General features: G+C 41.1%; 1 protein-coding gene across 1 annotated transcript in view; it reads left to right on the plus strand.

The window, feature by feature from the left end:
* Positions 1–9,476: 9,476 nt before the first annotated feature.
* The window catches only part of ldlr (low density lipoprotein receptor), a 29,450-nt gene continuing 14,586 nt past the window's right edge, over positions 9,477–24,340 (plus strand). The window contains exons 1-8 of the mRNA XM_003216827.4: positions 9,477–9,755; positions 17,872–17,994; positions 19,089–19,211; positions 19,780–20,145; positions 21,119–21,241; positions 21,957–22,079; positions 23,150–23,269; positions 23,852–23,977. Of these exons, the coding sequence (XP_003216875.1) occupies positions 9,689–9,755; positions 17,872–17,994; positions 19,089–19,211; positions 19,780–20,145; positions 21,119–21,241; positions 21,957–22,079; positions 23,150–23,269; positions 23,852–23,977 (1,171 nt within the window). The 5' untranslated portion in view covers positions 9,477–9,688. The remainder of the gene's footprint in view (positions 9,756–17,871; positions 17,995–19,088; positions 19,212–19,779; positions 20,146–21,118; positions 21,242–21,956; positions 22,080–23,149; positions 23,270–23,851; positions 23,978–24,340) is intronic.

The following is a 24,340-nucleotide window of genomic DNA, read 5'->3' on the forward strand; positions in this document are numbered from 1 at the left end:
CCGTCTCCTTTTTCAAAGCTCCATTTGTGAGCCACAGCCATGTTTTTTTCTTTGTCAATTATTATTATTATTATTATTATTATTATTATTATTATTATTATTGCCTGGGAGAATACATCTCTTGGAATATAGAGGTCCTCCAGCACAACTTTGTGGTCAACTTCCGCCAGAAGTTGATAATAAAATTGTACTGGAGGTCCTACAAATGCCTAGAGAAGAATTCTCCAGGCCAACCCCATAGTCAGCTTCCAGCAGTAGTTAATGCTGGAGGACCTAGAGATCCCTAGAGATAATGTATGAATCAAATCTGCAAAAGTAAAACCTCTGAATGTGGAGACCTGAGTGTATATTGTTTCCAGTTACTGTGAGCATTACAGCTAAACTGAGGTCCCATTTATACTGCCACATAAAACCAGATTATCTGCTTTAAACTGGATTATATTAGTCTACACTGCCATATACAGTAGAGTCTCACTTATCCAACACTCGCTTACCCAACGTTCTGGATTATCCAATGCATTTTTGTAGACAATGTTTTCAATACATCATGATATTTTGGTACTAAATTCGTAAATACAGTAATTACTACATAGCATTACTGCGTATTGAACTACTTTTTCTGTCAAATTTGTTGTATAACATGATGTTTTGGTGCTTAATTTGTGAAATCATAACCTAATTTGATGTTCAATAGGCTTTTCCTTAATGCCTCCTTATTATCCAACATATTCGCTTATCCAACGTTCTGCCGGCCCGTTTATGTTGGATAAGTGAGACTCTACTGTAATCCAGTTCAAAGCAGATAATCTGGATTTATATAGCAGTGTAGATGGGTCCTTAGAAAGACTAGGTAAGTCTGAGATCGATGGCAGCTTTGGGCCAAAATCATAAGGAGCAAAGGGAAAGTGAGATAGCACTCAAAGTACAAAGGGTGCAGTGGTTGCCTGGGAAAAGCAGAGAAAGCCTTCTCTCTTGCTGTCTAAAGAAGCCTCCAGCTCTGGCTCAGCCTGTTTTCTCATTGCCTGGTTTCCAAGCATGCCTTTTGATGTTATAGGTGCGCTGAGGAGACTGCCTTGGAAAACTGCCTGTTCTAGGTGAGGAGGGAGAAGACCTTTTCTGCCTCAACACAAGAAAAGGATATTACAACAGTGTCATGGACCATTACATAGCCATGGTGCAAGAGAACTCTAGCTGATGTCATTTCCCCCGCTGTACCAGTAAGTCCTGATTCCATTACAACATGGTTCCCAGTGTGGTTTATCTGAGAGGATGACAGCACACCCAGTTGCATAAGACACTCAAAAACCAGTGCAGTAGGACAGGCAGGGGATTCTGGGAGTTATAGTTGAAAACAAGGCAAATTTCCTGACCTCTGATGCTTCCAGAGCTATCAAGTTCCCTATGTTATCTTCCCCTCCCTTTTTCCCAACATGAACACACCCTACTGTATACTAGGAAAAAACAACAAGAAGTGATTGGAACAGCTTGGTGCTAACAACTGAAAGACTGGGAAGAATCAGCTGTGCTAGAAATTTTACTGACGTCAGATCAGCTCAGGTCCAAGATGCGACTTGTGAAATATTTGTAATATTTGTCTCTGATATCCTCTTTGAGAAATATTGCTTGTTCCATGATGACAATCACCAGTGAGAGAACACATTCAGACTCTTGGATTTGAACAACAGCACAAAATAGTACCATGTGAAGGGGATGTGTTCACTCACACATGTGAGCTAAAATTACTTCTCTTTGGAAAGTGGGGTGCTGGCTCAGTTTGTTTCACTCCCTTAGATCAAAGAGGTTGACATGCACACAACAGCATGCACAATTACCACACTTACTTGGCAGGAATTGGGTGTGTGGCCACTGGGTTTGGTGGTATCAGGACTAGCATCAGAGCACATTGTCTTTCTACATGTGGGGTGTGGAAAAAGCCTAGGGCCATTTCTCCACTGGAATGGTGAACCAGTGACAATCTGCTCATCTGTCCATCCAGACATCCTCTAACCCCGAGAGCAACGTAAGTCACACCAAGGAGCAACTGGAATTTCTGCCCAAATCCATTGCTATGCTATTTGAAGAAAAAGCTTCCCAGGGATTCTCCTGCGATCTTACTATTTTTTTTAAAAAAATGCCTCTTTTTCTTCTTTCTTTTTCTTCTTTCTTGTACCAGGTAAGTTGCTGAAATACTTTCAATGGTTGTTCCTCAAGACATCTGCTTGCCACAGACATGGCCTGCAATCCTAAGCATTCCCATATAGGAGAATATACAGTAGAGTCTCACTTATCCAAGCTAAATGGGCCAGCAGAACCTTGGATAAGCAAATATCTTGGATAGTAAGGAGGGATTAAGGAAAAGCCTATTAAACATCAAATTAGATTATGATTTTACAAATTAAGCACCCAAACTTCATGTTATACAAAAAAATTGACAGAAAAAGTAGTTCAATACGCAGTAATGTTATGTTGCAATTACTGTATTTCCGAATTTAGCACCAAAATATTACGATATATTGAAAACATTGACTACAAAAATGCATTGGATAATCCAGAACCTTGGATAAGCGAGTCTTGGATAAGTGAGACTCTACTATATTGTGAATGGAAATTCCTTCCATGTAAGCTACGAATGGGGACTATGTAGCCCCCCAAACATTGTTGAACTGCAATTCCCAACAGCCATAGCCAGTAGAGTCAATAGTGAATAATGATAGGAATTGCAGTCTAGCAAAAACTGGAGGATACTTGATTTCTACCCTAGAAGGAAGCCGCCATACAATGGCACCATGTTAAATGAGCTTTTCCTCTGCAAATTCCTTGGACAGAGCATTTGAAATGTTTTAGATCAAAGTGCATTCAGCCATGCCTGGTTTGCATCTTCTTTGGAAGAACTCCCCATCTTCACATTTTTCTGCTTTTGGATATCTCTCGGTCAATTGTTCCCAAGAGGATTAACTGCTGCCAGGAGGCAGAGGGCCACTTTTCGGCTTGGGCAGGACTTTTGAGGATTTTAAAATTATAAGCACAAAATTAGCTAGATTAAAATCCATTTAAATTAATTAAAAGTTTTCAATGCATTTAAATTCATTAATTATCCACTCATTATTAACAAATCTACCATCCCAATCATACTTATTCTAATATTTATGTAGAATAGTAGTTCTCAACCTGTGGGTCCCCAGATGTTTTGGCCTTCAACTCCCAGAAATCCTAACAGTTGGTAAACTGGCTGGAATTTCTGGGAGTTGTAGACCAAAACACCTGGGGACCCATAGGTTGAGAACCACTGACATAGAACATTAAACTGACTTTAACAGGTTGACAACTACTGATAATTAACTAATAAGAAATAAATGTTACCGACGAAGAGGCCTGCTTAGCCACTTTCCCCATATTATAATATATTAATAACTTGCTACATTATCATGTTAAATTTCAGGAATATCAGGAAAGTGATGTGAATGCAAAAAAAAAAAAAACATTTTGTGAAAGATGATAGACTGTAATCCCTATGCAGGTTGATACCCTAGTTCTAACCCATTGGATCCTATTGCTCACTTTGCCGTGTTACCCTTAAACCCCCTCCCTGATTCATTTCAACCCCGAAGTGACTGTTATAGTGTACAAGTGAACTCAGTCTAGCAAAAGGTGTTTGATTTCTCTCCATCATTTCTTAGACTGACACTATACAGTAGAATGAATGCAGTCTGACACTGCAGTTCCACTGCTGAACAGCAACCACAATTAGGATGTTTGTCCTAACGTTCAGGGTAGGAAGGCTAAAGTGCAAAACGGGCTCAGACTTGCCAGGGACATTAAAAACAATTTTAAAAGCTTCATTGCTTACATTGGTAGAAAAAGGAAGAACAAGGAGGCGATAGGGCCTCTGCTTGGAGAAGATGTGGTAATGCTGACAGGGGAAAGAGAAAAGGCAAAACTACTTAATGCCTTATTTGCCTCAGTCTTATCACAAAAAGAAAGCCATTCTCAACCTCAGCAACACAGAGTGGATGAAGGATTAGGGGAAATCCAACCCCAAATAGGGAAACAAATCATCCAGGAATACCTGGCTGGTCTAAATGAATTCAAGTCCCCAGGGCTAGGTCAACTACATCCAAGAATATTGAAGGAACTAGCCGAAGTTATTTCAGAACCATTGGCAGTCCTCTTTGAGAGTTCTTGGGAACGGGAGAGGTCCCAGCAGATTGGAGGAGGGCAAATGTGGTCCCTATCTTCAAGGGATGATCCAAACAATTACTGTCCTGTCAGCCTCACGTTGATACCAGGCAAGATTCTGGAAAAGATTGTTAAAGAAGTGGTCTGCAAACACTTAGAAAGAAATGCTGTCATCGCTAGTAGTCATCATGGATTTATCGAAAACAAATCATGCCAGACTAATCTGATTTCTTTTTTCGATACAGTTACAAGCTGAGTAGATGCAGGGAACGCTGTCGATGTAGTGCATCTGGATATCAGTAAGGCCTTTGACAAGGTCCCCATGACCTTCTGGCAAACAAACTAGTCAAAAGTGCAATGAGCAAAACTACAGTTAGTGAATCTGTAATTGGCTAAGCGAATGAACCCAGGGGGTGCTCACCAATGAGCCTTCTTCATCCTGGAAAGAAGTCATGAGTGGAGTGCCATAAGCAATGTTCCGTCCTGGGCCTAGTTCTGTTCAACATATTTATTAAGGACTTAGATGAAGGGTTAGAAAGTACAGTACGATCATCAAGTTTGCAGATGACACCAAACTGAGAGGGATAGCTAATACTCCAGAAGACAAGAGCAGAATTCAAAATGATCTTAACAGATTAGAGAGATGAGCCAAAAGTAACAAAATGAAGTTCAGCAGGGACAAATGCAAGATACTCCACTTCAGCAGAAAAAAGGAAATACAAAGATGGGGAACGACAGCAGTACATGTGAAAAAGATCTTGGAGTCCTCATGGACAACAAGTTAAATATGAGCCAACAATGTGATGCGGCGGCGGCGGCAAAAAAAAAAAGCCAATGGGATTTTGATCTGCATAAATAGGAGTCTAGTGTCTAGATCCAGGGAAGTCATGCTACCCTTGTATTCTGCCTTGGTCAGAACACACCTGGAATACTGTGTCCAATTCTGGCACCCCAACAGAAGGGAGATGTTGACAAGCTGGGATGTGTCCAGAGGAGCGTGACTAAAATGATCAAGGGTCTGGAGAACAAGCCCTATGAGGAGTGACTTAAAGAGCTGGCCATATTTAGCCTTCAGAAGAGAAGGCCAAGAGGAGATGATAGCCATGTATAAAGATATGAGGAGAAGTCATAGGGAGGAGGGAGCAAGCTTGTTTTCTGCTGCCCTGGAGAATAGGACACAGAACAATGGCTTCAAACTACAGGAAAGGAGAGTCCACCTAAATATTAAGAAGAACTTCCTAAGTGTGAGAGCTGTTCAGCAGTGGAACTCTCTGCCACAGAGTGTGGTCGAGGCTCCTTCTTTGGAGACTTTTCAGCAGAGGCTGAATGGCCATCTGTCGGAGGTGCTTTGAATGCCAATGAGGTCTCTTCCAACTCTGTGATTCTATGATTCTATTACACCACTTCAATGCTATCGAATCCTGAGAGTTGTAGTTTGGTGAGACATCAGTAGTACAACTCCCATATTCCCACAAATTTGAGCCATGACAGTTAAAGGTGTGCCAGATTGCATTCATTCTGTAGCATAGATGATATCCATAAAGAAAATAAAGCCAGGAAAAATTGATGATATATTAAGAAAATTAAATAAGAACTCTAATCTCTGCCTATACTTTGAATTCCCCAAACCCTTAATCCAATTTCATCAGCTTCTCTCTTCCTACCTGACCCTAGCTCTCTTTCAGGCTTGCCCTATCGAAAACACTGTGACATTCACACATGGCCCCGCCCTTAGAGCAATCCCTGCCCTGTGATTGGCTGGCTCCACCCAGGCTTGTCTAGCTTCTCAGCACACCTAGGCAACCTGCCAATAAAAGGGCTGGTTCCCCAAACTCCATTTGCTACATAATCCCAGTGAACCAGGGATCATGTAATGGAAGTAGTGATTCATGGCAGGGTGAAACCAGTCAGGTGTGAGATCACCTGGAGGGCAAATGCATTCACACTGTGCTCGCTCCTCACCAGCCCTTGCAGCACAGCAGACTGTGTGTTCCTATCTGGCAGAATGGGGTTGGACTGGGTGGCCTTGGTGGTCTCTTCCAACTCTAGGATATGTGTCTAGGATAACCAATAAGATATGTACAATGTGCATAAGAATTTGTTCAAACTGTAGTCCACCCCTCCAACAGTCGAGGGACTGCAAACTGGCCCTGTACTTAAAACATTTGATGACCCCTGTCTAGGGGTATTAAACTCATTTTCACCAAGAGTCACATCAGCCTTACGGTTGCCTTCAAAGGGTCCATTGCAATAGTAAGAGTGTATAAATGTAACTACTGTATATACTCGAGTATAAGCCTAGTTTTTTAGGGCTGAAAAAGCTCCCCTTGGCTTATACTCGAGTGAGGGTCCTGGCCGGCTTCTATTCAGGTCAGCTTATACTTGACTATATAGGTATTCAGAGTTGGACAGTCTTAACTTATTAAAGTCTTATTATTATCTTAAATTACAGTTTTATATAAATATTAAAAAACATTTAACCTACGGATGCCTCAAATAATGCAATTTTATTAATATCTATTTTTATTTTTGAATTTGACCCATAGCTGCTGCATTTCCCACCCTCGTCTTATACTCAAGTAAATAAGTTTTCCCAGTTTTTGTGGTAAAATTAGGTGCCTCGGCTTATATTCGGGTCAGATTATACTCGAGTATATACGGTATATTGCCCTGGTTTTGAAAGCCTTGCAGACCACATGAAACGACATGGCTGGTTGGTTTGGCCCACAAACCTTGTATTTAACATGTGGAATAGGCTTTCAACCCCTATGCCCCTCCTTAGGACCCAAGTAGGGTTGCTCCTCATCATCAGTGGGGAGGCAAACTCAAGGCAATGCTACGTAAAAGAAGGACAAACAGGGAATAATTATTTCCAAACATTACCAAGTTAACAGATTTCAGGGAAGGGAGGAGACTTGCCAGAATCTTTTTTTACAGCACTTTCGAGACTGACCAGTTTTACACGGTTATATAGTTTAGAGACATTCTGTATCCAGTGTTTTAAGGTGCTGTGAGATGTCCTGGAGTGCATCTGCACTGTAAAATTAAAGTAGGTCAATACCACTTTAACTGCCATGGCTTAAAATGTATGCATGCATGCTCTCTCTAGCAAAAAGTGGCGGGGTCTCACCAAATTTCAGCCCCCAAGATTCCATAGCATGGAGCCATGGAAGCTAAAATGGTCTCTCAATCTGCATTAATTCTGCAATGTAGATGCATCCAGGGAATAATAAAGGCCCTCTGTCATCCAGTTTAGATTCTGAATTTGGAGCAAAATACAACAAAATACATGTAAATTACCAGAAATGCATCACACTAGTTTTCAAGTTGTCACTGGCTTCTTCTCCAGGCAGAGATTTTAAAAGATAAAGGAGAAAAATGAGGGGCATTCTCATTCTGCATTGAAGAGCCTTCCTGTTTACAGCTGTTGAACTATTACACTATGTAACACAATTTTTGTTCCTGGGTTATAAATGTCATTTCCTAATTGGCTCTATTACAAAAAAAATGGAAACAGTGTATTAAACTGCAAAAACTTTGTTTTTGCGAGACATCCTGCAGCACATTTTGCTATAGTTTTTCAATGAACATCTCATTGTGTCTCAACACTTTCAACACAGTTTGTGGCAGCCACAAAAATGAAATTTCTGGAGTATAACAACTACAGTAGAGTCTCACTTATCCAACATTCGCTTATCCAACGTTCTGGATTATCCAACGCATTTTTGTAGTCAATGTTTTCAATACATCGTGATATTTTGGTGATAAATTCGTAAATACAGTAATTACTACATAGCATTACTGCATATTGAACTACTTTTTCTGTCAAATTTGTTGTATAACATGATGTTTTGGTGCTTAATTTGTAAAAGCATAACCTAATTTGATGCTTAATAGGCTCCTCCTTAACCTCTCCTTATTATCCAACATATTTGCTTATCCAACGTTCTGCCGGCCCGTTTATGTTGGATATGTGAGACTCTACTGTACTTTCAAAGTACGTACCACACAATTAAACTTGAAATAACACATTCACACCAGGAACATTTTGTTTCAAATTTTGTTACATTGTGTAATGAATGGGGAAACTAAATTGCCCTCTTCCTGCAAAGAGCTCAACAATGTAACAAGATTTGAATTTTTTTTCTGGTTTGAAAGTGTTACAGTATTTCCCGTTTAATTGTGTGGTACAGTATTTTGAAAATAGTTGTTATACTCCAGAAACTTTGTTTTTGTGTCTGCCATTTTTAACCTTTCAATGTGCCATTTTTAACCTTTCATATGCCATTTTAAACCTTTTGTGTAGATCACAAGAATCAAGTTTTTGCAGTTTCATAAACTTTTCCCATGTTTTTTGATATAATTAATTCGGAAATGACATTTATAACCCAGGGCCCTTCCAGACAGGCCCTATATCCCAGGATCCGATCCCAGGTTTTCTGTTTATCCCAGATTATCTGGCAGTGGGGACCCATATAATCAGGTTTAAAGCAGAAAACCTGAGATCAGATCCTGGAATATAGGGCCTGTCTGGAAGGAACAAAAATAGTGTTGTCGAAGGCTTTCATGGCCGGGATCACAGGGTTGTTGTATGTTTTCCGGGCTGTATGGCCATGTTCTAGAAGTATTCTCTCCTGACGTTTCGCCCACATCTATGGCAGGCATCCTCAGAGGTTGTGAGGTATGGAGAAACTAAGCAAGGAAGGTTTATATATATATCACCGACTGTTAAGAATCGTGGGAGTTGAAGTCCAAAAACCCCTGGAGTGCTGAAGTTTGCCCATGTTTGATCTATTACAATGCAGCCTGAGCGCTGCCACATGCACAATGGAGGACCTTCTTATAGCAATACCAGAGGCACTCCAAGTGGCCAGCTACTGGTCAAAGGACATTTAGTATAATGCCAAGTTTTTTTAGACTTTGTGTTTTTAAATACATTACAGCTTCTGACACGATACATTATTTATTATTATCACTATTAACCTGCTTGACGATATTGAGCCTCCCCCCATTAAAAAAAAATCCCCGAGTCCCTCAGTAGGGAGAATGCATGACGGGACATCCCAATGTTGAATTTGGGGGGGGGGGGGGGATAACTACAGAGGCGCAACTAAGTTCCCTTGCGTTTCTTTCTACGGGATGCCAAAGCGGACCTCACCTCCTCTCCCTCCCGCGCGCGCATCTGTAGAGAGCCAATCAAAACGGGAGACGGGTCGGGGAGGCACCGACGTCACATCGTGCGTTCGGGGTGGCCCCTCCCCGTGCCTGTGATGTGGGGGAAAGGTTTGAAAATCACCCCATTGGAAGCCCCGCCCCTCCTTAGCTCGGCCACGAGGAGGAGGCAGCAGGAGCGCGAGGAAAAGAAGCCAAAGGCACCGGTCGCGTGCGTAAAGGAGGCAGTTCAGAGCGCGCGCGCGAGAAAGAGACAGACACAGAGGGAGAGAGAGCGGCACGCGCCCACTCCTCGCAAAAGACTCCACAGGAAAGAAGGCTTTGGACTGTGAAGCCCACCATGAGCCCACTTGAAGCGACCCTGGCCGTCTTCCTCGTCAGCATCCTCGACCACGTTTCTGGCAACGGTAAGGAGTGGCTTTGACAGAAAGAAAGCGCGCGCGTGTGTGTCTGCCCATATAGTAGTGGTTAAGGCTCAGAAGTCAAAAGGGTCGAGTGAGATATCTAAGGGTTAAAAGTTTTTGACGCCTTTGCACTCTCTCAGGGCCATATAACCCAGGCCCCTTTCACACAGCTGAATAAAACCTCCTATTTTCTGCTTTGAACCGGGATATATGACAGGGTGAACTCAGATCACCTAGTTCAAAGCAGATATTGTGGGATTTTCTGCCTTCATATTCTGGGTTATAATGGCTTTGTGGAATATCAAGGCAGAAAATCCCACAATATCTGCTTTGAACTGGGTGATCTGAGTCCACACTGCCAAATATCCCGGTTCAAAGCTGATAATGTGGAGTTTTATTCAGCTGTGTGGAAGCGAGACTCTGTATGAACTTGGAAGAGAGTTTGGCAACCACTTTGAACTTTCCTGGTTCCATGCTTTGAGTGTAATTTAGGGAAATGCAGCGACAAAGCGTGCCTTCCAAGGTAAAAGCAAGCCTTATTGATTTTTTAATTTATTTACCACCTTTCTCTACCCCAGGGGGGACTCAAGGCAGCTTACAAAAGCCTTGTGCTTTGGAACTGAAGAAAACCACCCTGTCGCATGGACCAGGCATCCAGGTTTGCTCCTCCAAGAGAAAGGCACAGGGTGCATCTTCACTATAGACCAAACATGGGCAAACTGGCTCTCCAGGTGTTTTGGACTCCAACTCCCACCATTCCTAACAGCCTCAGGTCCTTTCCTTTTCCCCCTCAGCCAACCTAAGTTTGCTCAGCTGTAGACTGAATGCAGTTTGACACTTCCCTGGCTCAATGCTGTAGGACCCTTGGAGTTGTATAATATGGAACAGCACTCTTTGGCCAAGGAGGCCACAGGCTTTGATGGAACTGACACGCCCAGGGTTCCACAGCACAGACCCATGGCAGTCAAAGGCTCCTTCCACACAGCTGAATAAAATCCCACATCTGTTTTGAGTTGGAATATATGTCAGTGTGGACTCAGGTAACCCAATTCAAAACAGATACTATGGGATTTTCTGCCTTGATATTCTGGGATATAAGGCTGTGTGGAAGGGCCCAAAGTGGTATGGAACTGGCTTACTTCTGAAGCCGTGACTCTTTCGACCCAGAACACGCCCAACCTGAGGAGAAACTCATCCTCAAACTACTGACGGAAAGGCCTTGAAAAGGTCAAGTCCTAATGAATACTGTGGATATTGGGAACCTCAGCTCCTGCCTCTGTGTTAACTTTTCCTGTCATAATGGAGATAAATGGTGCATTGCGAACTTTGGAGCAGAAAAAAGGATTGATGCTTGGCCTGGGCTGAAGGAGAGGAGGGGTGCCCCACCCTTCACCGTTCCTTTCCTCTCCTACCAGCCAGAGGAGGCCCCACCCATTCCCAAACATAACTCTTCCCTCTCCTGGTTGCTGTGAGTTTTCCGGGCTATATGGCTATGTTCCAGAAGCATTCTCTCCAGGGGTTTTGCCCACACCCATGGCAGGCATCCTCAGAGGTTGTGAGGTCTGTTGGAAACTAGGCAAGTGAGGTTTATATATCTCTGGAAGGTTCAGGTTGGTAGGAAGAACTCTTGTCTGCTTGAGGCAAGTGTGAATGGTGCAATTGGCCACCTTGATTAGCACTGAATAGCCCTGTAGCTGCAAAGCCTGGCTTCTTCCTGTCTGGCGGAATCCTTTGTTGGGAGGTGTTAACTGGCTCTTATTGTTTCATGCCTGGAATTCCTCTGTTTTCTGAGTGATGTTCTTTATTTACTGTCCTGCTTTTAGATTTCTCTCAGGACCACCACTCAGCTTCTCCTCAAAATCCTGAGGGTGCGCAGCCTTCATACCCTCCTTTGTTCTCCATGACACCCCACAGTCCTTTCTTTTTTTAAAGGGGCAAACTATGTGGTTGCAGGCCACAGCTTGAAAAGCTTTTTTATCAAAAGCACTCTCTGGATAGGTGGAGCTCTCAGAGGGGACTGAGGGTGCATCCACACTTTGAAATCCCTTTAACTGCCATGGCTCAATGCAATGCAGCCTTGGGAGTTGTTACTTTACAACACTCGCAATGTTCTCTTTTAGGTAGTGCTCTCAGCAAACTACAAATCCCAGGCTCCCCTATTACTGTGGTGGCAGTTATAGCTGTGTCACATTGCATTGATTCTAAGGCCACTCAAACCCAGATTCATGTGAGTGGCATCTTACTGCTGCTCTTAAAACTCTGCTTTGTCACTTCATTTCACTTGCTAAGAGTCCTGACAGAGAAGAAAGACTTCCCTCCCTATAGGAGTTTTGCAACTTTTCAGCAGTAAGTTTAATCTTTTAGAAGATGTGTAGACAGATCCAAGCAGGTGAACAGAGTTAGCACCAATGACCAGCAGTTGTTTGCTTTTAAGCAAAAATAATAGGGTTGGAAGGGACTCGCCCGTGCAATGCCTTCCTGCAAACACAGAGTCCAAGCACTCCCAACAGCTTCTGTTTAAAACCACCCAGAGAAGCAGATTCCTCCACACTCTCGTATTCCACTTTTAGGCAGCTCTTAACATCAGGAATTGTTCTAATGTTTCCGTGGAATGCCTCACATGGGGTGGGGTTTTGTTGCATCTGTTGTCTGGGGGAGAGTGAATGCATCCGCTGCAGGTTGAAGGAAGTTGGGCTGGACGGGCGTGGAAGAGGAGGAGGCACCTTTTCTCTCTGGCGGTACTGAATCCAGCCAATCACTGCTCTGGCCTTGCCTGTTCCTTCACCCGTCCCCCACGCTCTCCTTGCCTATTGGCTGCAGGAAAAAACGGGCTATCTAATAATCCATAGACATTGGCCAGAGACGCAGCAGCAGCGCTCCTCAGCTCTGTTTCAGAAGATGCTTCTTGCCACTGAACACGTGCAAGCCTAGGTTTTGTAAAGATTTTGCTTTATGCTCATTGTCTGTGGTCCTTTCAAGATAGTTAGCCTATTTTGTTCCTTTATTATCACCTTCACTAGTTTGAAATCCCTTGTTGGATGGGCATGGTGTTGTTTTTGAAATCATGGCATGTTTCATTATGTTTCCTTGTGAAAAAAGGAAATGCTTCTTTTTATTGATAAAAGAGCAGCTTCAAAATCTTACATTAAAAGTTGGCAATGAAAAATGGGCTGCCTTTCCCAAACACATGGAAATTAAGCTAATAGTTAATATGGCAGGAACCAGATCCTGTCTGACTTGAAAACTGAGCAGGGACAACGCTGATTAGTTTGTAAACCATCTTAAGTCCCCTGTGGAGTGAGAAAGGTGGGATAAAAATTAACTAAATAAATAAATAGTCCTTCCATGAAAAGTCACCAATGAATACCAGATGCTGTTGGTTAAAATGCATAGAAAGATACTGGGAAAATTACATCTTGAGTATTCCTTGCCAAGAAAATCCTATGGAAGTTGATAACTAACTTGAAGACACACCACACACTTTCTTTTATACACTCTATTGCAGTCAGAGTTGAATTTGAAGGCACATAATAGCAATGTCATCTATGCAAAGTTTTTGAAAGTTGCACACCTATGTTTTTGAGTGAAAGGAGCATTTCCTGTTGGGCAATTGTTAATAATTGTGGGACTTCTGTGCCTGTCTAATGTATCTGCCCTTTGGAAGCAAAGTTCAAAAGGACAGTAACACAAACCTGACTGTGCCTAAACTATTTGCTTTAATAATTGTGTTGCAGTGCACTTCAGTCATGTTTACAGAAAGAGGTTCTTGGCCATTGTAGTTGATGTTCAGATGTGGTCTGTTTGTTGCTATCGTCAAAATATTAGAATGTCTGAACTGCCATCTCAAAGAACCCTTTTCCTAATATTGTGCAGTATCTATAAACAACCACATTCTGTTTTTAGGCAAATATGCTGCTATTTCCTCCTCCTCTGTATTTTGGGTGATTTATTCTGGTCTTGGCGCTTTCTGTTTGGTGATTTGTAAAGTAACTGAACGTTTGGAAAGAGGGTTGTAAGTGGTTGAGTATTGTTTCCATTATGGTTTGAGCCATTAGTTGTTCACCAGAATGCTAATTTACATTGGACAGATTTCTGGCACTAGCAATGATTTCTCTAAGGCTGCAGTCCTAACCACACTTAGCTGAGGAAAGATTCCATCTAAAAGCAGAGTTATGTTTAGAATCAGCCTGGCAAAGTTCAGCGTACACCACAGTCTTAACCCCATTCATTCTCCCAGCAGCTCTGTGAGGCAAGAACAGATGCAGTGCAATTTGAATTGATGCATCACTGATTAACTTTGCTCTTATTTAGTGTCATCCCGACGTAATTCTAAGCTGATGATCCATTAAATAAATATGCATGCACATGCACACCTAGAAACTGAAGAAAAAGGCATTCTTTTTATGAGACATTTTACTCTTTGTTTAAACAAATGTGACAGTAGCATTTGTGTGCCTAATGAAAAACTTCCTTTTTTATGCAGTAGATATACTTGAAGTGGCGAGGTGGGCCAGGGAAAAATGAGCAATTTGTCTAGACATTAAAGGAGATTTTCTCCAAAGTATTTTGCCAGGTTTCATCTCAGATATGAGGATGACCAGCTTTTACATACTGCATTATCTCTACATTTGCATCAATTGCACCCAAGCATGCTGAATAATGAATTTTAGCCTTTGAGTATATCAGTGCAGTTCTGTGCTATGCCTCTCATGCAAACCTAACGCCCTTCATGCTGCACATTTTTTGTCTAATTCTTTGTCTAATTCCACTTGCCTTTAAAACTATATTCCCCTTTATAGGATGAGTTCTTGTACCCAGTCTTATAAAGAGTTGTAAATTAACATAACTTATCAATATTGATAAAGCAGTGTCCTGCTTTTGCACTGTGTTGGTTTGAGTTTCCCTTTCTTCTTGCTAATGCACATCGCAAGTGCTCCCACATGTAAGTTATAGGTGAGTTTCTCCACTGAGTACTCTCACGCTCAGCAAGCTTTTTCAGTCTCCAATAAGTGTTAATTATTTTCATAGACTGGCTTGTTTGGCCTGTGGACCATTTGGCCCCCTTATCAGTAGACTTGATATCCATGGTGTCACTTACCCACAATCCAATAAATATCCCTTCATTTGTTTTAAATGAGCATTATTTATGTACAAATTTCTTCTTACATGGGAAGGATGTTATTTCTGGTTTTATTTGAATGCGAAAAGCAGGAAGGCACCTATTCCCCAGTATGTAGGTCTTGATTTAGAATATAGGGTGATGTGAGGGAATTTAATTTTGATTATTGTATTTAACTTTATAGCTAGTGCTGATATTAGCTGGCTTGGGAACTAAAGAACTTTAAAAAATGAAGCCAGTGTTACCATTATAGTAATACTGCAGTGTCTGGTTTGAATTTCCGAAGATCTCCAGCTCCTTTCATGTGGCGATGAAGGCGAGCTGCTTTGATTGCCTCCCCATACCATCTACCAGGTTAAATGAAAAAGGCATCATGTAGACATTTCATGATTTTTTTATTCATTACATTTTGCTAATATAACAGAGAGCTTTTGTGTTCCATTTTCTGGCCTAGAAACAACACTTTTTCAGGAAATGAAGAGACAGTTGAGTTTTCCAATGGGTTTGGTCACTGAGACAGCCGACTCCACTGGATTAAAATCATCATGTCCCACCTTGACACTTGGGTATTGGTATGACTGTTGTTGCTGTCTCAGCGAAGGAACTCTGAGATTGTGGGTGAAAAGCACATACCTACCTCCTGCTTAGAAAATAATTACTGTAGAAATCTGGGAAATTTCACTGATTGGCCATTTATTTATTTATTTATTTACAACATTTATACCCCGCCCTTCTCACCCGAGGGGACTCAGGGCGGCTTTTCTAGCAGCATTTCTTGAAGCTGTATAGCATTATGTGTAATTTTTAATTCAGTTTACCCTGACATACATTTCTATAGTAAGTATTGTTAACTTGTGTTCCGTATGCCTATAAGGGATTTATTGGTGGATTTCAGAGGGTCTGATTGGGATGCAAGCCATTGATTTGTATCTGTTTTCTTTAGTGCCTCCACACATTTTATCAGCTTTTATGAATTGCATTGTTCTGGAAGAAGTCTGTGACTGTCTAAAGGTTAAAAAGTGTTGCTCAACTTGTGGTGAGCAGTATTGGTGAACCGTCCAGCAAAATATGCCAGACTTCCTTCTAGTACTGTCTAATACTATTTCATTGCTAATGCCAGTTGTGTTGAAGTGAAAAACTGTATGTGTTTAATAAATATAATTTATATTATACTTTATGATTTAAAAATACAATGTATCCTGAGACTGTAAGCACATTGTACTAAAAAAGGACTTACAAAGTTTTATAGCTTAGTATACGTAGTTACTTTCTTTCTAAGTAACAGCTGTGGATATACAAACATTGAAGAAATATGTAGCATCACAAAACATTTTTAAAGGCTGTATCTGATTCGGTGCTATAAATTTCAAAAAAAGAAAAAATATGACCGTAAGAAGGCTTACAGATTCTAGATTGTCAAGGCAGATCTATGAAATCTTTTTAACTTTTCAAGGATTGAAGTCTTCAATAAAAGCGTGGGGGGGGGGGGGGTCTAGATAATAAGGAAGGGTGTATTAACCTATTTGGTTGCATGGTGCTGTTCATAGAGAGGATATCCTTGTTTGTTTTTCTGTACTATGATTCATATCACCATGGTTAAATCGCCTGATAAAGATAGCAGTTTGCTAAGCAGAGCCTTGTGCAAATACTGTGGAAGGCTGTGGGACCTCCCATTCCCGGCTTGATTATCTGTCTGTGCGAATAGCAGCACAGATTGAGGGAGAGGCTGGTGGCGTGATGGGGGCTCCGCCCCATAGCCTGCGTGGTTGACATTGACAGATAACATCCCCTCTGTGGCAAAAGCAGCACTTTACTGATGAGAGCCATTTCACCAAAGCTCTCCTGAATTTGCTATGTACTTTATTAAGCAGCCTTCTGTCAACCTTCCCTAGCGTTATGTTGTCCTGGGTGTCTTTGATAATGACATCCCTGGCCAGGCTATCTGGGGATAATGGCTCTTTTGGACTATTTGGAGGACACAACATTTCAGGCTGAACGTCTTTATTCTTCCTTTGGTGAATGCGCTGGATTAAATTACAAATAACACATGTATCAGATCAGTTGAAGTCTTTTAGATATCAGTCTTTTTGTGATATTTCTTTTTCTAAATACAATCAGGAATGAGATACAAATAACCTTCCAGATGATGATGATGAATTTCATTTTCCATCAGACCTAGCCAGCATGTCCAGCAGGGAAGGGTGATAGAAATTGGAGCTCAGCAACACAGCTACACAGTTTACCTTTTATCTAGTTTTGCAGATAGAAAATTGACTGTGGTCACACTGTAGCGAGGAAGGAAACTTTGTCACATATTCTGAAGGTTTTCTTTATTAATGGCAAGTTCTTAGTCTAAACACAGGTATCAAAATAGGCTCCATAGCTAGTCCAGGTCTGGTGTGTATCTGCTGGTAAGAAAGCTGATTTCCATTCCTTACAAGGTAAGATGGGAGTAGACCTGACAGAAGGGCCAACTCTCAAGGAAGGAAGAGCTTTTAACTGCATTGTGAAGCCATTTGATTCTCTGTGGCTTTCTATCGAGCTAAAATGGCTGCATGTTCACCAAGAACACTACAGTGATCCACTAAACACACATAACATGTCTCAGCGGGATTATGAAATGTCTGCTCTTGCTTTCCTTTTGTGCACACATGTATGCAAGCACAGCTCACAGTGATGCCATTAACTTTTAAAGCCCTTAAACCTAGAAAGCCAGATTATTAATGAGCCCTTTCCTTCTAGCTGCTTTCCTCACTATTAAAATTTGGATAACCCTCCCAGTTTAGAATTAATTATAAAAATAAAGGTGTGTATGTTATATAAGTAAATAAGATAGAGCTGGATTTTCCTACAGTGAAGGCATTGATTTCCAACTATGTCCTGTAAAATAAAGACTGATTGATTCACACTTGAGAGGCTGGTTGTAGCCAGGTGAGCTGTTTGTTTTAGGAGATCTATCCCTTTTAATAATCTCTAATGATGTTGCCTTTTGTTTTGCAGCTGTGAGTTTATGTGGAAGAAATGAGTTTCAGTGTGGGAATAGAGACTGCATCCCTTACAAATGGATTTGTGATGGCAAAGCTGAATGCCAAGATGGTTCTGATGAGTCTCTGGATACCTGCAGTAAGTTCTCTACCATTTTCTCAGTCTGCCAAAGCATCCTGCAGACGGCAGCTATGTTCATGAATTCCCATGCCTGTATATCCTCCAGGTTTCTCCACACACTTTCAAGATGGATGTTTCTAAGCCCTTATTTGTATAGTCTTATAAATCATGCTCCAAGCTTGCTATCTCTTTGAATGATCTCTTACTTGTCTCCATGGGATACAGACAGGAGAGGAAGCATGTCTTGATACCAAGCAGTTGATTATTTTGAGAATGGACAGAAGACTTACTATTTGGTTGAAACATATTTGTATTTCAGTCCCATATGTGGAGAAAACATATCAGCTTACTATTGGACTATAGTTGACCTTTTATGTCCATGAATTCAATCATCCGTGGCTTAATTTTTTAAAATACAAATGCCAGTAGTAATCCTTGATTTTGCCAGTTTGTGTAAAGGGCACTGAATTGAATATAAGGGAACTTGAGCATCTGCAAATTTTAATATCCATAGAGGTTTTGGAATTGTACCCCAGCAGATAGCAAGGGACCACTGTACAATACAAGGAAAATATTACTAAAAAACAAACAGAGGGCACTACGTGACTGTCAGCTGGGATTGGATGTAATGACTATTAATAACAGTGTGCTCCACATTATGTCTCTTGGAATTCTAAGCAACAGAGTATTGTTATGTGAATGTTAGGCAAAATGCCATTTCTGCAAATGTTCAAAGGGACTTCAAAAGAAGATGTAGACTGCATGCTATTGGCAATGGTGCATTTATTTGACCTGTTTTTGCCTGGGGTAGCAATGTTAAAAACAGGAGTAGTTGGAGAGGGGGTGGGAAGGCACCAGATTATTTATAATACAATAGCCATCTTTTAGGCACTACAAGACTTTGTTATATTATTAGACTTCTGTCAAAATGTCCTAGCAACTATCTTCATGTCTCCCTTGATCAATTTTATTCTCTTTTCCAGGCATAGAAAAGAGGTAGCAAAACTTAAACCACCCTTTCCCCTCTTCTTTTCTGCATTAGTTCCCTCCAGGTGATTTAGAATTGTTATGCCATAAAATATTTACATACATCTGGATTTTGTTTGTTTTAGAATCTGTTACCTGTGATCCAGGCCAATTCAGCTGTGGTGGCCGCGTAAATCGTTGTATCAATATGAGCTGGCGATGTGACTCTCAAACTGATTGTGAAAATGGCTCTGATGAAGAGAACTGCCGTAAGTGGGGCTATGGGCTTTGAAGTCAAATGGCAGTCATAGTGCCTTTTTCATCTTTGGATGGATAGGGCAGGGATGCTTTTGGAATTCTGGTCCTATAGCCAAATTTGAAGTCTAAAGGCTAGCTATGTAATAACCTGGAATTTAAGATAATCAGTGAGTGGCCTGGTTGTGCAGGGATGTAAAGTTCACCATAAAAGATGGTGCTGAGCTAATAATTATGATGTTAGGGGCAAGAAAGTTGCAAATAGCATATATAAATGGAAACGTATAAAATTCCAGTAATTTTCAGGCTGCTTTAGCAGAACCTGGAGTTTTTCTTAAGTGAAAAAAGTGTTTGCAAAAAAGTGTGAGCAATTAAAAAAGAAACTACCCTAGAGTGCAGAAAAGATGTATTTGCAGAAGTTCATATGTGAATTTATATGCATGAATTTAGATGTTAGGATAAAGTGCACTTGTGCACTGATTTGTTCTGTGTTGTGTGTGTGTGTGCATGCACACAGTGTTGCTGTTATATCATAATGCAGGGACAAAATATGACTAATATTTTTGTCATTTTATCATGCAGCCCCTAAAACCTGTGCGGATAATGAATTTCAATGCAAAAATGGGAATTGTATTACTCTGGACTTTGTTTGTGATGAAGACCGTGACTGTGAAGATGGGAGTGATGAAGAACACTGTTCTCCCCCAACCTGTAACCCCGAAATGTTTCACTGCAACAGCTCAGAATGCATCCCTAAACTTTGGGCATGTGACAATGATGCGGACTGTAAGGATGGGTCGGATGAATCACCAGTACTCTGTGGGAAGCAAGTGACCAACCCCTGCTCCCCACTGGAGTTCCACTGTGGCAGTGGCGAATGCATCCATCAGAGTTGGAAGTGCGATGGTAGCTTTGACTGCAAAGACAGATCAGATGAGGCAAATTGTGGTAAGTTGCAAAAAGTATGGACTGAAGGGGTTTTTGTTTTTGTTCCCCTTGAGAGATTACCTGACAGATGTTTCCCAAATGTTCCTCATCAAGAAGGAGTTGGACTATTCACCTCATTGTTCTGGGAGCAGGGTTAAACTGAGGAATGGGGGGAAATGCTTCAAGAGAAGGATTGTATCCACATGCAATTGGGCTGCAACTGTCAGCATTAACCACATTGGTTCTGCTGCTAGGTCTGATGTGAGTTCAGCATGATTTCAAAGGCTTCACAATTTCTACTTGTGTAATTGCTAAGAGGTGATATCACATCAGAGCTCTAAAGCACAGGTCCATGTTTCCCAGTCTCCCAGTTTGCTCCTGCAGAATTCTGGGGAATGTAGTTTAGAGTAGAGCCTTTGAAATTCTCAGCCAGAGAGGTCCTTGCCTTCTCTAAACTACGTTTCCCAGAATTCTGCAAAAGCAAGCCAGACGATTGGGAAATGCAGACCTGCGCTTTATAACGAATGTGATATTGTCCCAAGGCTAAAAGTTAAAAGAGAGCTGAGACAAGTTTTTTTTATAGAGACTTTGAACTGCTGAGAGTCCTAACTGGAGCAGACTTACTGCACCAGTGGGGTTTACATAAGTGTTGCTATTTGGCAGATGATTCAGTTGCCTAGTGTAGTTGGAAATAATAGCCTTGTAAGGTAGATTCAGTATATTTTCCATAATTCAGTTAAGGCGATTGGAAGAAGTTACCTTTTGTGTTCAAGAAATTTCAACTGGGAACTTCCTGATGCACGACTAAGCCTGGAAACGCATAAACTCTGTACAATTCTCACAAAATGTAGGACTTATATAGTGCTTTAGAGCAATTTTTGGTCAGTTAACACTATCCTGTCGTGATTTCTTAATAAATGAAGGTATGAATTTTGTGCATGTGACTGACCTTGTGCTGCTTTCTTGTTCGTAAAACCCTTTGCTTTCCCTCTAGCAAAAGTCACGTGCCGACCAGATCAGTTTGAATGTAATGATGGCACTTGCATCCATGGAAGTCTTCAGTGCAACAAGGAAAATGACTGCAAAGATATGAGTGATGAGGTTGGCTGTATCAATGGTGAGGACGATATCCTTATGGATCTGGGGTGACAACTGCAAACGAGGGTGGGAATTCGTTGGGTTGCAGTCAAAGATCTGTGGGACAGAGAGGTTATTATACCCCACCCAGGAGCCCCCAGATGGCATAGCGGACTAAGTGACTTGAAGGTTGGGTTGTTGACCTGAAAGCTGCCAGGTTTGAATCCCACCTGGGGAGAGTGCGGATGAGCTCCTTCTATCAGCTCCAGCTCCATGCAGGGACATGAGAGAAGGCTCCCACAAGGATGGTAAAAACATCCGGGCATCCCCTGGGCAACGTCCTTGCAGACGGCCAATCCTCTCAATCCAGAAGCGACTCAAGTTGCTCCTGACACGAAAAAACAAAAAACACCCACCCATGTATGGGGGACCACAAAAGATAAGCACTGTGGTAAATCCATGGCACTCCCAAAGGAGATACAATTGCTGCCAACTTTGTGCCAGACAGTGGATTTAGAAATGTAATGTTTGTTTTAAATCTTGCTGAATTGTCTGGGATTTCTTGTGAGCTGAGGGTGGTTACAGACAGATTGACAGATAGTTGAATATCTGGCTGGTGAACAAAGTATTTGCCTTTGCTTACCCATCTGCTGTCATAGCCTATATTATCTAACCCCACCGCAGCCTTTCCAGTATGGAAATGTAACCCAGAAGGCTACAGTGAACTAAACAATGCTGTCTTACATTTTTGGTAGTGACAACATGCAAAGGACCAAATATATTTAAATGTGGCTCTGGAGAATGTATCACTATGGACAAAGTCTGCAATGGCCTGAAGGACTGCAGGGATTGGTCTGACGAGCCCCTCAAGGAGTGCCGTAAGAAGTTTTAATTATGTTTTAATTATAACATACAATACGAACCATATCTGCAGGATGTGTTTCTGTACTTACAATGGAAATGCCAAACTTCAGATAATAATGAATCCTATTGAACCCTTTTGGTGAAAACGTATTATAGAATCACTTTCTAGCATTTCTGAGTCCTACAACATGACCTTATTTATGATCAACTTCCATCAGAAGCATACCGTAGAATCATACCAGAAAACGTAGAAAATGCATTAAGAAAACACTTCTGTAGCATTTCTAGGTCCCCAAGTACAACTCAACCTTTGGTTGAAGGATACCATAGAATCATGCTGGAGGACCTAGAAAATGTCTGGGAAATACGTATTTTTCTGACACAAGTGAAACCGCAGATACTGATGCTGCAGATATGGGGGTCATACATTAGTATTGTGTAATCTAGTGTTATAATTGTATTATGCTTTTATATATATTGGGTACAGTAAATGGTGTGTCAAACTACCAAATATACAGTTAACCGTGGCTTGCAGGAGATTTCCCATTGCATTTTGTTTTAATGTCACTGAGTAAGATACTGCCCTAAGGAAATATCTAGATAGAACTAAATTTTAAAATAAAAGTTAATTGAAGTTTAACTTTGATAAATGTTTATTTCTTGTATACATTTATTGTTCTTGGTTGATAAAAATATTCAAGGAAATTCAAAACACACATAATGCATTCATATGAAGCTCTTTATGAACGGCCATGTTTTAGCTGAAAGGACATTTCTCAGAGCAGTTGTCTCAGCTGGGAAAGACCCAATTAGTTTGATAGTCACCCATTAGTAGGCCCAAGAGGTGGAATGGAAACTGTTCTGAGGTCTAAACTCCCTGATCTATATCAGTGGACATTTCCCCAGTTTTATCCCCAACTAGATTACCATGGAAGTAATGGCCTGTTTGTCGGACAGTGAACTAAAGGGTAAACTATAAATTTGATATCCCAAACAGACAACCAATTGTAAAACCAATGAAAGGTCATTAGAAGTGATATATTGAAGGGAAGTACCACGATGTATTTTTGTTTTCTCTTTCTAGGAACCAATGAATGTCTGGCCAAGAAGGGTGGTTGTTCCCACATATGTAATGACCTCAAAATTGGATATGAGTGCTTATGTCCTGAAGGCTTCCATTTGATTGACCAAAGAAAATGTGAAGGTAAGTGGTTGGACTCTCATTTCTCTTTCTTCAAAATGTCTTCCTTTTAATACACCTCAAATGGTTTCAACTCTATCTTGTTGGAAATTAATAGGGTGTGCAATTAAAGATTTAAACATGGAAAAGTTATTTTTCTGGATTTAAGCTGCTCTATTGGACTAATATTTCCACCATCTCTGGATTGTAGGTATGATGGTGGTGCTTCAATGCAGGAAGTTTGCTTAATTTACTTTCCTGAGAATTACTGTTTTCATTCTTCCATCCATATTTTGGTCTTGCACCTAGTTTCCTCAGTGCTGTCACTTAATTTACATAAAAAGTTTTATATTCTTGTCACATGCATTTACTATATACATGCACATGGAAAAGTTCAACCATATGGATGGAGGCTTGTATTTTTGTGTGTGTCAGTCATAGTTGTTACTGTATAAACATCTGGAGTTGGTCTAGCAAACTAAAGATGAGGTGAATCCATCATCTCTTTGATTGTGGTGTTACGGGAGGTTCTTAAGCTAGCAAATTACATGCCAATCTGGTTCCACAGAGGTTTGTTGTTTAGTAACTTTCTCTTGGCTTTTATAGATATCAATGAGTGTCTCAACCCTGATACCTGTAGCCAAAGTTGTGTGAACCTGGAAGGAAGCTATAAGTGTGAATGTAAAGAAGGCTACCAGATTGACCCTGTGACAAAGACCTGCAAAGCCATTGGTAAATCTGAATTGATTATAGCATTACAGTAGAAATACAGCAATTTTAGGTAGCTTGGGCTTTTTTTGGCAAAGACTCTCTAAGTAGGAAAATGGGCTTGACAAAGACCTGTTACAAACGGCCATCTTATTTGTTTTCATTGATAAAAAGGTAAAGGATTAAGGGTTGGTGCTCATCTTAATTTCTAAGACAAAGAGCTGGTGTTGTCCGTAGACACCCCCTAGGTCATGTGGCCAGCATGACTGCATGGAGCACCGTTACCTTCCCGCAGAAGCGGTACCTATTGATCTACTCACATTTGCGTGTTTTTGAACAGCTAGGTTGCCTAATAACGGGAGCTCACTCCGCTCCCTGGATTTGAAC

Source organism: Anolis carolinensis, chromosome 2 (assembly GCF_035594765.1).
Source record: "Anolis carolinensis isolate JA03-04 chromosome 2, rAnoCar3.1.pri, whole genome shotgun sequence".
Taxonomy (NCBI): Eukaryota; Metazoa; Chordata; class Lepidosauria; order Squamata; family Dactyloidae; genus Anolis; species Anolis carolinensis.